The 14,858-nt window shown below is 40.4% G+C and overlaps 2 protein-coding genes across 4 annotated transcripts in view; both read right to left on the minus strand.

The window, feature by feature from the left end:
- Positions 1 to 1,598: 1,598 nt before the first annotated feature.
- On the minus strand, positions 1,599 to 6,411 carry LOC110438970 (uncharacterized). 2 transcript variants are annotated; one of them, XM_087243694.1, is made up of 3 exons: positions 5,914 to 6,411; positions 2,609 to 3,893; positions 1,599 to 2,404 (listed from the first exon to the last, which is right to left on the minus strand). In XM_087243694.1, exon 2 carries the CDS (start codon positions 3,886 to 3,888, stop codon positions 2,638 to 2,640), a length of 1,251 nt encoding a protein of 416 aa, XP_087099820.1. In that variant the 5' UTR covers positions 3,889 to 3,893; positions 5,914 to 6,411; the 3' UTR covers positions 1,599 to 2,404; positions 2,609 to 2,637. The 2 variants fall into 2 exon arrangements, with proteins under 2 accessions (XP_087099820.1, XP_087099821.1); XM_087243695.1 differs by having other exon boundaries at positions 1,599 to 2,444; positions 2,598 to 3,893; positions 5,914 to 6,158.
- Positions 6,412 to 12,234: 5,823 nt separating this feature from the next.
- The window catches only part of LOC147845451 (uncharacterized), a 140,632-nt gene continuing 138,008 nt past the window's right edge, over positions 12,235 to 14,858 (minus strand). Inside the window, exon 2 of one of the 2 annotated variants that reach the window (XM_087243675.1) lies at positions 12,235 to 14,685. In XM_087243675.1, coding sequence (XP_087099801.1) covers positions 13,041 to 14,351 — 1,311 coding nt within the window. In that variant the 5' untranslated portion in view covers positions 14,352 to 14,685 and the 3' untranslated portion in view covers positions 12,235 to 13,040. The remainder of the gene's footprint in view (positions 14,686 to 14,858) is intronic. The other variant, XM_087243676.1, reaches the window with a different exon arrangement.

Consider the following 14,858-nt stretch of genomic DNA (forward strand, 5'->3'; position numbering starts at 1 on the left):
ACGCTTTGACCCGCCCCGTTTTATACCCGCCCATTCCCGCTAACGGACGGGGGGGAGAACAAAACTGAAAACCTCCCAGCTATACAGTGTCCAGACAGCCTATAACAAGCTGTCTGTATAAACACACACACACAGAGAGAGAGAGAGAAAGAGAGAGTGAGGGACAGCACAAAGCTCTCTGTCTCTCATTCGCACACACATAGACAGCAACAAACAAGCTAAACGCAACATCATGCTGTCCCATTCGCACATACATATGCCTGCTCCGAATTCGGAAGCGATATTGTTAGACCGCCCGCTCCCGTCGTATTAGAACAGTATTTAGAAATAGTTTTGAAACAAATCTTGATTACAAAACTGCTCATATCATCTTAACACTACTAAAGAATTGCAAAAAAATGAAAACCACATATTGTAACGACAGTGAGGTCTGTTCTAAAATTTGCAAATCATACCAATTTATTTTACAATTTTATTTTACTTTATTATACAACTAGTTCTGTCTAGTTATTCAAATTAATTTATCATCTGCTTTAATTTAGAGATGATCCCCACCTGGGAAGGTCCAGTTCTACTTCTTTTGCCTTCTCTCCTTTTGCAAACCTTGTAAAATCAGGTTTCTAGGGATTAATTTGGAGAGTGCACCTTTTCTATCAGATCTGTTACATCAAGTCAAGTCAAGCTTTATTGTCATTTTGCTAAATGTGTGTACATAAAGTGTAATGAAATGTGTATCATGGGACCACAGTGTTGTATACTAGTTAAATATGCAACAATATGGTTCAAGAAAAATTCTTCGGAACCTATACAAATTTTAATATCGGGCTTGACTGTATACTATAAATCAGGGGTGTCCAACCTCTGTCCTGTAGGGCCTGTGTCTTGGAGTGTTTAGCTCCAACCCTAATCAAACACACCTGAACCAACATCCACATCCACATCCACGTGCCACATCCACTTCGATTATAGAGCCAGTGCTAGAGCCAATCATGGGGGTGATTGGGAGGCCATGATCGATAGGGGCTGATGGAGGGACTTTGACCAGGACACCAGAGTTACACTCCTACTCTTTACGAGAAGTGCCATGGGAATTTTAATGACCGCAGAGAGTCAGGACCTCGGTTTAATGTCTCAAACGAAAGACGGCGCCCACTAACAGTATGGTTTCCCCTTCACTTTACTGGGGCATTAGGACTCACATAGACCACAGGTTGAGCGCCCCCTGCTGGCTTCTCTAACACCACTTCCAACAGCAGCCTGGTTTTCCCATGTGGTCTCCCATCCAGATACTGATCAGGCTCAGCCCTGCTTAGCTTCAGTGAGTAATCAGTCTTGGGCTGCAGGATGATATGGCTGTGGCATGAGTGAATGAGCTGAGATGAAGTAAAGGAACAGCATTTTTATGTAAGAGTCTTTCTGTTCTAGATGAATAAGAGCTAGATGGAGAGTGATGGATATTGCATACTATGCAAACTGGAAAGGGTCCAGTGTGGTTGGGAAACTGGAAGGGATGTGAGGCATAAATAAATTCTCAAAGCCCTTCATAGCGTTTGGGTCAGTGCTATGAAACCAAAGTCACACAGACAGGACACTAAACACAGCTTTAATTAAAAGTTTTATTAGAAATTCATACAGCAAAAACATACATAAATGGAGTTAACTTTTTAGGTTCAGCGGTGGAACCAAGCCTCACTTTGTCTCCTTAACCAATCACCTACTCCCTTAAACTTATTTAAGGAAAACCATCCCTAGCACTGTTCTTCTTGTTCTTTTGACCCCATCCTCCCTCCCTCCATTTCCTCGCTTCCCATTCACAATGCTTTAACCCTCTTCACTCTTATATATAGGTTGTATCGGGGGGTTCAATCACTCTGCCAAAATATTACAGAGAGAGTACCCCTACTCTAAGTCTCTGGGCATAATCGTAGAACGCCCGATCAACCCACCTGTTCACCAGTCATCCTCATACTCCCCTTTCCCGTCATCCCACTGTTCTCCTACCATCCCTTTCATCCCTACAGTAAAGTCTAGCTCAAAGTGTGGTGTGGTCCATGCTGGTGAAATAGCTGTTGCAGTTGACAGGAAAGTTAAGCGGTCAAGCTTCTTGTTTTTCACAAATAAGCAAGTTTAATTTATTCCATGATCTGTGTAAAAACAACTATTTTGGTTTACTCAATGTGGACAAACAGCTTTTGGAGAGTTTCAATCAGTCTGCAATGGTTTGGCATCTTGCAAGGTCAATGAATGCTGGAAATCAGGGAAGCAAATCTAAGCAAAACTTGTTTTAGTAAAGTCAGAATTATACTGCTATGCATGCAGTCTATGTAAAAAATTTTGTTGTCTTTATTTGAGCTGTGTTACAAGCTAAATGTAGCTAAAGGTGTACCCTGTCTACCATAGGTTACTGCAGGGGTCACCAAACTTGTTCCTGGAGGGCCGGTGTCCTACATATTTTAGCTCCAACCCTAATCAAACACACCTGAACAAGCTAATCAAGGTCTTACTAGGTATACTTGAAACATCCAGGCTGGTGTGTTAAAGCAAGTTGGAGCTAAACCCTGCAGGGACACCGGCCCTCCAGGACTGGGATTGGTGACCCCTGGGTTACTGTATTGCAAATGTTTCCAACTTATGGACCTAGCACTGATTTAGTCTTGTAACATCAATAAAAACCCGAGCTTGTCTCCTGAAGCTTTCGATAAAGGCTCTGCGAATGTAACGCGCTGGGACTCCTCGAGGCACAATGGCCTGAGACACGGTGGTGCTTTCACCAGGCCTCCGTGGCCGATTCAGCTGGACTTGCAGGTTGTAGTATCTCTGATTGTTGCGGTTTATGTTTCCCTGCATATCAATACGGACGTTAGCGGAGTGCATCAGATTGGACGATGCATGCTCCACCAGATTGTCATTGTCCCAGAAGCTGATTAAGTTTTCGATTTCTTCACTATGTTGCCTTCCATCAGTGAATGCATTAGGTGCTGGCACAGCAGAAAAGGTGGTCGTTATCTTATTTCCTGAGTCCACTTTTCTGCATATCACAATTCTTTCGGGATTATTTGCGTCGGCTCTCTTGCTGCGATGTTTGGAGTCAATGTAAGTGCACTCTTCAGGTTCAATGGGCCCACAGTAATCATAATCTTTATCTGAGGTCCAGCACCAGTTGTAACCATAGCCATGTAAGCCACAGGAGTGATCTGAGCGACATGGTGTGCCTTTATAAGTTACATCCACCTCTGGAGAGCAGTAGTCCCAGCTATTTTCAATGTGGCACCAGTAGTAATCATTTTTCTGGTAATACTGACATCTGTCAATGCAAACGTAATGATACTTAGATCGGTGGAGGAACATCTTTGGCTCTACGAGCCCACAGTAACCCCAGTCACCCGCCACTGCACACCACTTGTAGTCATTAGTGCGCTTTTCACACGGGCTGTCTGCTTTACACTGTCTGTTCATGTAATCTGTGTTATTATTAGGTGAACAGTAATCCCATCCCTCTTCAGTATTGCACCAATAGTAGGATTGACCTCTCTGTTCACAGTAATCAAAGCACTGTGCGCCTGTGTATGATCCATAATGGATCAGGCCGTCCATCACGAGTCCACAGTATCCCCATTGAATTAAACCAATTTTGCATGAATAGTAGTCGTTTCCAGTTTTCTCACACCTTCCACTGCACTGCCTGCCCCAGTAGTCTACGCCTGTTTTAGGCGAACAGTACATGGTCTGGCACTGTCCATCTTTATCAATAGTCTTGCACTTGTACTCGCCCCAGTAGACTTTGCAGTCTTCAATACAACGGGTTCCTAGATGAGTCCAGAAAGTTTTCCCAGCACTCGATGAACAGAAGACGAGGAGCAAAAGAAGAGAGACGTTCAGACGCTCCATTTCTTCTGTCAAGAGGAGAGTGAAGTGAATAAAAGCATCATGCTGTAAAAACAATCTCATTTTTTCTAGCACTTCGTACTGAACTCTAAACATTACAATAAGGAAGTTATTTCAGGTGAGCTCTAAATTCCACTATGAAAATTAATATTTTATTGATATTTCTTACATTTTATGTACATCAAAAGAATATCTAAATGTGAATTGGAAAGTAAATACCTAGAGTAATATCGTTACATTTGATTGTCAGCCATACATACACAAAATACTTTGTTTTTGAAGATGAGATATTGAAATCTTGGGATATTTATTACCTCCTTTTTTAGGTGAAATATATGTTGAGTTGCCAGATTTCCACTGTTCTACCCATAATTATTTCAAGAGTTCACACTTAGCTGATGATTGATTATAAAGCTTGTTTGGCATGCTGTCCCAGGAGAGAGCCCTGAGCTCATAAGATTCTCGAGCTGGGGGCTTCCTCCCGTTTGCAAGGGGAGAGGCGAATTAGAGTTCAGTTAGGACTCGGGAACTCCCCTGTGTAGTAGCTAATGAACAGATAGTGATTGCTCTTAAGAGATAACTACTTACTAGGAGCATGTCTATGGTGCTGATTTGGATTAGTTAATTAACTTAGGTTGCATATTTTTGGGCGGTGCGTGGAAACCAGGGAACCCAGGGGAAACCCACATGAGCATGGGGAGAATGTGTAAACTCTACGCCGAAACGTCAACTGGCTTGATAAGGACCAAAACCAGTGATGATCTTGTTTTGAGCCAACAGTGCTAACTACTGGGCCACCGTGTCACCCATCTAGGAAAGGATGAGTAGCAGTGGAAGCGGGGATTGTTCAAGACGAAGATGGCTGTTATATAGAACTTAGGGTATTTATAGTGGCTTAGGAATCGTCTGATTGGTGAATCATAAATTGATTAATGCGGGACCGGCTGCAAGCAATCATAGGCATGTGATCCTCTCGAAATTATTATTGTCAGTGGACCAACCTATTGTCAGTTTCCCACCATCTTTTTTGGACAGTTTTATAAGAGCAGTTGCTCTACTTAAGGGATGACAGCGGGGAACAAATGTAGATGCAAAACATGAAGCACAAAGAATGCAATGTAAAAAGCATACAGTTGAAGTCAGAATTATTAGCCCCCTTGAATTATTAGACTGCTTGCTTATTTTCTCCCCAATTTCTTTTTAACGGAGAGCAGATTTTTTTTCAACACATTTCTAAATATACTAGTTTTAATAACTCATTTGTAATAACTGATTTAATTTATCTTTGTCATGATGACAGTAAATAATATTAGACTAGATATTCTTCAAGACACTTCTATACAGCCTAAAGTGACATTTAAAGGCTTAACTAGGTTAATTAGGGTAACTAGGTGGGTTAGGGTAATTAGGCAAGTGATTGTATAATGATGGTTTGTTCTGTAGACTATCGAGAAAAAAATGTGCTTAAAGGGGCTAATAATTTTGTCTCTAAAATAGTGTTAAAAAGATTAATAACTGTTTTTATTCTAGCCGAAATAAAACAAATCAGACTTTCTCCAGAAGAAAAAATATTATCAGACATACTGTGAAAATTTCCTGAATCTGTTAAACATCATTTGGGAAATATTTAAAAAAGAAGAAAGAAATTCAAAGGGGGCTAATAATTCTGACTTCAACTGTATATTCACATTGAGTAGTGTTTGTTTTAATTGGCCACTTTGTCTTTGACTTTAAATAATTATGAAGTTGGAACATAATTGAACAAGGTAACAAACAAATTCAGCCCGTGGAATAGAAAGATCACTGTCATGCTTTAACAATGAACTAATCTGCGAAATCTCTCAAAAGATCGTTTTTGGTACAAATTAAGACCCTCTTAGATATCAAAACATTCAACTTCAACACTGAGGAAAATCTAAATAAATAAATACAAATTGTGCTCCTATATTGACAGGGTAACCAGATCCCTGCTCCTACATCTCTGCAATCCAAACAAGTCCAATTTACCTTAAAATAATTTGTTCTTACCTATTAATTTAGAGTGAGGTCAGCTTTTCAGCAAACCTGGGTGGTGTCTGTACAGCTGCAAACAGGTTCGGCTTCTTAGGGTTTGATTGGAGTAAGTGTTCAGGCTCAGATCATAGGTTATGAAAGAAATTACTCGGAGACTTTGCTGTATATACTCTTCTGAAAACAGGGTTTCTCAGTTCTAGCATGAATTCCTTTTTTGGACATACGTTCAGTTTGACCCTTGCTAATGTTGTAACTACAGTAGTTCTTGTGACTTAGCAAAAACATGATTAAATAGCTGTTGCAGGTAAGGAGAGATAAGCAGTGAAGCTTCTTGTTTTTTGCACATAACACATTGAACTTTCGTTCCTGTCACACCCTGTATTACAACATTACTTATACCATTTTAACGCTACTAAAGAATTGCACACAAAAGAAAACCACACAGTCACAGTGAGGTCCCTTCTTAAAAACTTACAAGATATACCACAATATTTTACCAGCTTTCCTAATCACGTTCTTGTTCCTTCTACCACTCATCCCAAGGCCCCCAGAGATTATGCAGCGCCATTGATGTGATCCAAAACCTGTGAAGAAATAATACCAAGTTATCCGAAATAACATTTCATTTGTTTGTTTTATTGTTAAGCTCATTAAGGGGAGATTTATTTTTGAGTTAATCATCCCTTTTTTAAAGTGTGATTGCTTTACTTGGGGTCTCTTTAATGTTGGCTTTGCTTTGATTGCTGTTGCTGTGTTTGAATCTCTGATCTAGCCAGTGATGTATAAGGATGTATAATAATGGCGCTGTGGTATCAAATACACCAGAGATGCCCAAACTAGGGTCCGCTGGCTAAAGTTGGCCCATGGTAACCTTTGATTTGGCCCGCCATCCCATCTGAGAGAGGGGGAATGATAGAGATGGTTTAGAGCAGGTGTGGCCGATTCATTTAAGAGATTTATTTATTTATTTTTATATGCAAGTAATAGTTAACTTCAGCAAAACTTGCATCTACTGTTTTGTTTTATTCACTTCAAGAGTTCCTATGTTTGTTGTAGGTGGGGCTATAAATAGTGTAACACCAGGTGAATGTTAAAGCTTCCCTCTGTGTGCCCGCGCTCAGTCGCGTGGTGCACGCAGATGGTGAAGCAGAGGTAATTTTCGCTCTCCTCTAATCCTACAATTATTATCCCTTTGCAGTCACAATCATTATATTTTGACACTAAAATGCTGTTTAGGGTTTCTGTTGTAATGTGTATTGTTGTGATGAGTATATTTTACTTTAAATGGTGTGTTTATTGTGATTTTAGAGTTTTCATTTGCACGTGTATTTTTCATGTAGGATTGAGAGGGTTTCCAGTGTTAAACTATACTGACTGTGCCTCACTGTTTTGTTAAGGTATGTTGTTTTGGTTATTGGCTTGTTATTTTAAGGATTCAAATATGTAAATCAGTTTAAATTACAGTAATGGTGTCATTTAATTGTGTCGTGGCAGATTTTCAACTAATAATTAAATTAATGCAAACAAAAAGGGTTGTATTTTATTAGTGATCAAAAACATTAATGCAATTTACAATTAACAGTTATTTAATGTTACATATTTTATTTATATTATGCAATTTATGTGATTTTGTTTTTTTTGGCATTTAAATGTTTAAAATAGGAAAATACATTTTTCTCTGTGTGCCTGCGCAGTCGCGTGGTGCACGCAGATGGTGAAGCAGAGGATTGAGAGGGTTTCCAGTGTTAAACTATACTGACTGTGCCTCACTGTTTTGTTAAGGGAATAAATCAGTGTTTCTCCACCTCATCTGTGTGTGTGACCGTGTTTGAGAGGGAAGTCCATTTGAAGTCTGCTACACAGGCGTGACCAACCCTGTTCCTGGAGATCAACCTTCCTGCAGATTTCAGTTGCAACCCATATCAAACACACCTGCCTGTAATTATCAAGTGCTGTTCAGGTCCTAATTAATTGGTTCAGGTGTGTTTGATCAGGGTTGGAGCTGAACTTTGCAGGAATGTCGATCTCCAGGAACAGGGTTGAGCGCCACTGGTTTAGAGATTGCCATTTCAAATACAACACAACATTTTATTTGCTTGTTTTATTGTGAAGCTACAAAAAAGCTAACTGAAATAAATGTCAACCGAGGCATAGAGGACAATGCTGAGACTTTGGTGAGTAAATCATGCGATTACTAATGCAAATGCTTATTGCAATAAGATTCAAAGGGATGTTTTCTATCTGTTTTTAAATATTGTTAAATAAATTAGGAAATGACCCATGACAACTTTAATGTAAAACAAATTGGTAAGTTTATCTTCGGCCCACGGCTCTTAATGATATTTGGTTTCTGGCCCTTCATATGAACACGTTTGGTCACCCCTGAATAACACTGTATGGAATGAGAACCAGCAGTTCTTTGGTCAGGTTATGAAAACACAATGAACATCAGATTGACTCAAAACATCAAGAATCAACATATGAATCTCAACATTTCCTGCTTAAGTGCATGGTAGGAGTCCTAGATGAGTTTTGAATGATTTGATTCCTCCAGCATGCACTGCAGGATCAAGCACACTGTGTTGCCATTGTTGAGATGCTTATTCTTGATGTCTATGTTTCTGAAGTAGTCAGATATTGTGGATTATTTTGATCAAAATAACTTGCTTAGAGCAAGGTTTGATTTCCAGTTTTATATACATTATTGTACAGAAAGCTCAGCAGGGGCGCTCTAGAATGGCTCCTGTCCCTCACAGACACAGGGCTTTATTTTGACGGTCCATGCACAAAGTGCAAATCGCAAGGTGCAAATGAATTCAGGGTGTGTCAGAATCCACTTTTGCTATTTTAGGGACAGAAAAATCCACTTATCGCTGTGGCACATGGTCTAAAAGGGTTGAGTTTATTTTCTTAATGAGTTATAGGTGTGTTTTGAGAATAAACCAATAACTCAATAAGACAATAAACTCAACCCTTTTAGACCATGCACCACAGCGCTAAGCGGATTTTTCCATCTTTAAAATAGCAAAAGTTTGATTAGATCCAATCAGGGACTCCTCAGATTATGGGGAGTCACTGATTGGATCCAAGACCAGCGACAAGATGATCCCAAGGTGTCCATATCCGGGACCAGGCCGTATCCTGAGCTGCTGCTGCGCTGGTGGTCACGGGGGAGTGGAGAGCATGAGACTGATTCAAGTGATGCTCCAGGGACAGACGAGTCTTCGCTGAGACTGCAGCTCTACACAAGACTTTTGGCCAGCTGAGACATTAAAATGGTCGTGCTGAACTGAGTCTGGTTCTCTCAAGGTTTTTTTTTCTTCACTCCTATCAGGTGAAGTTTTTTTTCCCTCTCTGCTGTCGCCACTGGCTTGCATGTTTCAGGATCTGTAGAGCTACACATTGATGAATTTCCTCTTCAGTGCTTGGACTCTCAGTAATGATTTTAAACCACACTGAACTGAGCTAAACTGAACTTAAACACTAAAAACTGAACTAATTTCCAGCAAACGAATAAATGAACAATAATAACCAAGTGTGCTTAAAAACCTGAGTTATATCCTAAAACACATGCTGTGCCCCATATGGTCTAAAACCTGACAGGTGGGCAAATCTAAGCTTGTTTTTAATAAAACATATAAATATGGATATAATAAATAATACTGCTAATAATAATAACATTATACAAAAGCAAATTGTCAAGAATGAACTGAAAAAGCCTCCCGAGATGAAGAAGGCATGAAGGCAGTGGTTTTTATATTTATGTAGGCTATAAAATAATGTTTTGTAATATTTTAATCCTTTATATTTATATTCTATATACATCCTCATTATATCCTATATATACCCTGAATATTTTAATTCTTTTTCATATGTAAAGATATTTGCGTATTGCTTTGCATCTCTTGCGCCACATTGCGTCGGGTGTATGATAGGGCCCAGAGCCTCCAAAATCACATAAATATTTGTGATGTTTCCCATTTTGGCATGCAAAGCTGACCCTGGAAACAGGTCTAGGGTGCTGTAAATAATTTTGGTGGTTCCTGCACATGTCTGTAATCATAGGAAAAAAGAAAAATTTATCTACCATAATCTGTGCAAAAGTTATTGTATTCCAACTGATGAGAGGTGCTGTACAAGCCACAGGGAGCGATTATTGTTTTCATATTTCACTATTCTTTTGTTTGATCAAACATAATTCACTGTGTTTGGACCATGTCAGACATATAAAAGGATTACTTATGCACATCACCTCAAAAACAGAGGAGAATGGCTCTAAAGGACACAGCGTAAAGTAAGAGATGTAAGGGCTGCTTATTGATCATAAATGTATTGTTTTCACTTCTGCGTCACGGAAACACCGCGATTTATTTGACAACTGTTTGATATGTTAATATAATTCAGTAAAAAGAATGCTAGAACCGTATGAGCACCGGCAAGAGCTTTCATTTGATCTATATTGTGCATGTGTCATATATGAACCATATGAAAACTATGAAAATGAACTAATGTAAAATACCCAACTCGGATATCCAAAAATACTGTGTATTTAAGTGTAAATAACTTTTGTACAGTAGAATAAAAACCAAAGTGATGCATATGTGCATAAAATATAGATTCTACACTTTCAAACGAAACCACTTACGGGGGTCTGGTGCACTGCTAGCCCTTTAAATCCTAAAACGAATGTCGATGACGTCACAGACCAGGTAATGGTTCCGCAGAGTTTAACTGGTTAAAAAAGGAATTACTGAGACTTGTTTAAAGAGTTTTAACGCATCACCATATAAAATGGCTTCACTTTAATGAACAAGTTCAAAATAAGCAATCAAAGACAACAGCAAGAAGTCTTCATCACAAGCTTGATCTAACAAAGGATTTGCTATATGTACACTACTAAACACAGCGTCTCAGTTCTAGCATGAATGCTTTTTTTGGACATACGTAGCCGTTGCAGTTAACACAGGAGAGATGAGCAGTCTTGATGAGCTTCTTGTTTTTAACAAGTAACACACACCAGTAAAATCCATTCCATGACCTGAACTATAAAACTGCTGATTTGCCTTCATGTGGACCAACCTGCAGTCAAAATATAATAGTAAATCTGGAATGGTTCGCCATTATGCAGAGCCAGCAAAAGCTGGAAATCAGGGAAGCAAATCTTGTGTTATGGTATTTAAAAAAAAATGGTAAAAAGCTAAAACAGCAGTACCCTACTGAAAAAACAGCTTAAACCAGCCTAGGCTGGTTGGCTGGTTTTAGCTGGTTGACCAACAAGGTTTTAGAGGGGTTTTGGCCATTTCCATGCTGGTTTCCAGTCATTTCCAGCCTGGTCTTCCAGACTGGAAGATGACCAGCTAAAACCAGCTTGACCAGCGTAGCCAGGCTGGGAACCCAGCCAAAACTAGTTGTGTCCAGCTTAAACCAGGCTGGTCAAGCTGGATTTAGCTGCTGGAAATGGCTGGAAACCAGCCTGGAAATCGCCAAAACCCTTCTAAAACCAGGCTGGTCAACCAGCTACAACCAGCCAATGGACAATGAAGCTATCCGCTCACCACACACCAGCTATTCGGGAAGTGAAGAGACAGTGATAGAGCCAATCATGGGGATGATTGGTAGGCCATGATAGGCAGGCCCGTGCAGAGACCGTCAAAAAGGCATGTGCAGGATGAATTTTTTTGATTAGGGGGGTGTAGAGTCATTTGATCATTTTGGAAGGGCACTTTTTATCCAAGACTAATAAGGGTTGAGCCCTATGTGTGCACGTGCCTGATGATAGGTATGGGCTAATGGAGGGACTTTGACCAGGACACCAGGGTTACACTTCTACTCTTTACAAGATGTGCCATGGGATTTTTAATGATCACAAAGAGTCAGGACACCAGTTTAATGTCTCATCCGAAAGACGGCGCCCACTGACAGTATGGTTTCCGCTTTACTTTACTGGGGCATTAGGACTCACACAGACTTCTCTAACACCACTTCCAACAGCAACCTAGTTTTCCCATGTGGTCTCCCATCCAGGTACTGACCAGGCTCAGCCCTGCTTTGCTTCAGTGAGTAATCAGTCTTGGGCTGCAGGGTGATATGGCTGTGGCATGAGTAAATGAGCTGAGATGAAGTAAAGGAACAGCGTTTTTATCTAAGAGTCTTTCTGTTCTAGATGAATAAGAGCTGGATGGAGAGTGATGGATATTGCATACTATGCAAACTGGAAAGGGTCCAGTGTGGTTGGGAAACTGGAAGGGATGTGAGGCATAAATAAATTCTCACAGCCCTTCATAGCGTTTGGGTCAGTGCTATGAAACCAAAGTCACACAGACAGGACACTAAACACAGCTTTAATTAAAAGTTTTATTAGAAATTCATACAGCAAAAACATACATAAATGGAGTTAACTTTTTAGGTTCAGCTGTGGAACCAAGCATCACTTTGTCTCCTTAACCAATCACCTACTCCCTTAAACTTATTTAAGGAAAACAGTCCCTAACACAGTTCTTCTTGTTCTTTCGACCCCACCCTCCCTCCTCCATTTCCTCGCTTCCCATTCACAATCCTTTAACCCTATTCACTCTTACATACAGGTTGTATCGGGGGGTTCAATCACTCTGAGTCTCTGGGCATCATCCTAGGATGCCCAATCAACCCACTTGTTCACCAGTCATCCATCCTTATACCCCCCTTTCCCTTCATCCCACTGTTCTCCTACCATCCCTTTCATCCCTACAGTAAAGTCTAGCTCAAAGTGTGGTGTGGTCCATGCTGGTGAAATAGCTGTTGCAGTTAACAGGAAAGTTAAGCGGTCAAGCTTCTTGTTTTTCACAAATAAGCAAGTTTAATTAATTCCATGATCTGTGTAAAAAAAACTTCTTTGTTTTACTCAATGTGGACAAACAGCTTTTGGAGAGTTTCAGTCCGTCTGGAACGGTTTGGCATCTAGCAAGGTCAATGAATGCTGGAAATCAGGGAAGCAAATCTAAGCAAAACTTGTTTTAGTAAAGTCAGAATTATACTGGTATGCATGCAGTCTATGTAATAGATTTTGTTGTCTTTATTAGAGGTGTGTTACAAGCTAAATGTAGCTAAAGGTGTACCCTGTCTACCATAGGTTACTGTATTGCAAATGTTTTCAACTTATGAACCTAGCACTGATTTAGTCTTGTAACTTCAATAGAAACCCGAGCTCGTCTCCTGAAGCTTTCAATAAAGGCTCTGCGAATGTAACGGGCTGGGACTCCTTGAGGCACGATGGCCTGAGACACGGTGGTGCTTTCACCAGGCCTCCGTGGCCGATTCAGCTGGACTTGCAGGTTGTAGTATCTCTGGTTGTTGCGGATTATGATTCCCTGCATATCAATACGGACGTTAGCGGAGTGCATCAGATTGGACGATGCATGCTCCACCAGATTGCCATTGTCCCAGAAGCTGATTAAGTTTTCGATCTCTTCTCTAAATTGACTTCCATCAGTGATTGCATTAGGTGCTGGCACAGCAGAAAAGGTGGTACTTATCCTGTTTCCTCTGTCCACTTGTGTGCATATCACAATTCTCTGGGGATTATTTGCGTCGGCTCTCTTGCTGCGATGTTTGGAGTCAATGTAAGTGCACTCTTCAGGTTCAATCGGCCCACAGTAATCATAATCTTTATCTGAGGTCCAGCACCAGTTGTAACCATAGCCATGTAAGCCACAGGAGTGATCTGAGCGACATGGTGTGCCTTTATAAGTTACATCCACCTCTGGAGAGCAGTAGTCCCAGTTATTTTCAATGTGGCACCAGTAGTAATCATTTTTCTGGCTATACTGACATCTGTCAATGCAAACGTAATTATACTTAGATCTGTGGAGGAACATCTTTGGCTCTACGAGCCCACAGTAACCCCAACCACCCGCCACTGCACACCACTTGTAGTCATTAGTGCGCTTTTCACATGGGCTGTCTTCTTTACACTGATTGTTCATGTAATCTGTGTTATTATTAGGTGAACAGTAATCCCATCCCTCTTCAGTATGGCACCAATAGTAGTACTGACCTCTCTGTTCACAGTAATCAAAACACTGTGCGCCTGTGTATGATCCATAATGGATCAGGCTGTTCGACACGAGTCCACAGTATCCAAATTGAAATAAACCAATTTTGCATGAATAGTAGTCGTTTCCAGTTTTCTCACACCTTTCACTGCACTGCCTGCCGTGGTAGTCTACGCCTGTTTTAGGTGAACAATACATGGTCTGGCACTGTCCATCTTTATCAATAGTCTTGCACTTGTAATCGCCCCAGTAGACCTTGCAGTCTTCAATACAACGGGTTCCTAGATGAGTCCAGAAAGTTTTCCCAGCACTCGATGAACAGAAGACGAGGAGCAAAAGAAGAGAGACGTTCAGACGCTCCATTCTTTCTGTCAAGAGGAGAGTGAAGTGAATAAAGGCATCATGCTGTAAAAACAACATCATTATTTCTAGCACTTCTTACTGAACAACTCTAAACATTACAATAAGGAAGTTATTTCAGGTGAGCTCTAAATTCCACTATGAAAATTAATATTTTATTGATATTTCTTACATTTTATGTACATCAAAAGACTATCTAAATGTCAATTGGAAAATAAATACCTAGAGTAATATCGTTACATCTGATTGTCAGCCATACATACACAAAATACTTTGTTTTTGAAAATGAGATATTGAAATCTTGGGATATTTATTACCTCCTTTATTAGGTGAAATTTAGGTTGAGTTGCCAGATTTCCACTGTTCTACCCATAATTATTTCAAGAGTTCACACTTAGCTGATGATTGATTATAAAGCTTGTTTGGCATGCTGTCCCGGGAGAGAGCCCTGAGCTCATAGGATTCTCGAGCCGGGGGCTTCCTCTCGTTTGCAAGGGGAGAGGCGAGTTTGAGCTCAGTTAGGACTCGGGAACTCCCCTGTGTAGTAGCTAATGAACAGATAGTGGTTGC

This window comes from Danio rerio, chromosome 3, assembly GCF_052040795.2.
Source record: "Danio rerio strain M-AB ecotype USA chromosome 3, GRCz13ab, whole genome shotgun sequence".
In the NCBI taxonomy this organism is placed as follows: Eukaryota; Metazoa; Chordata; class Actinopteri; order Cypriniformes; family Danionidae; genus Danio; species Danio rerio.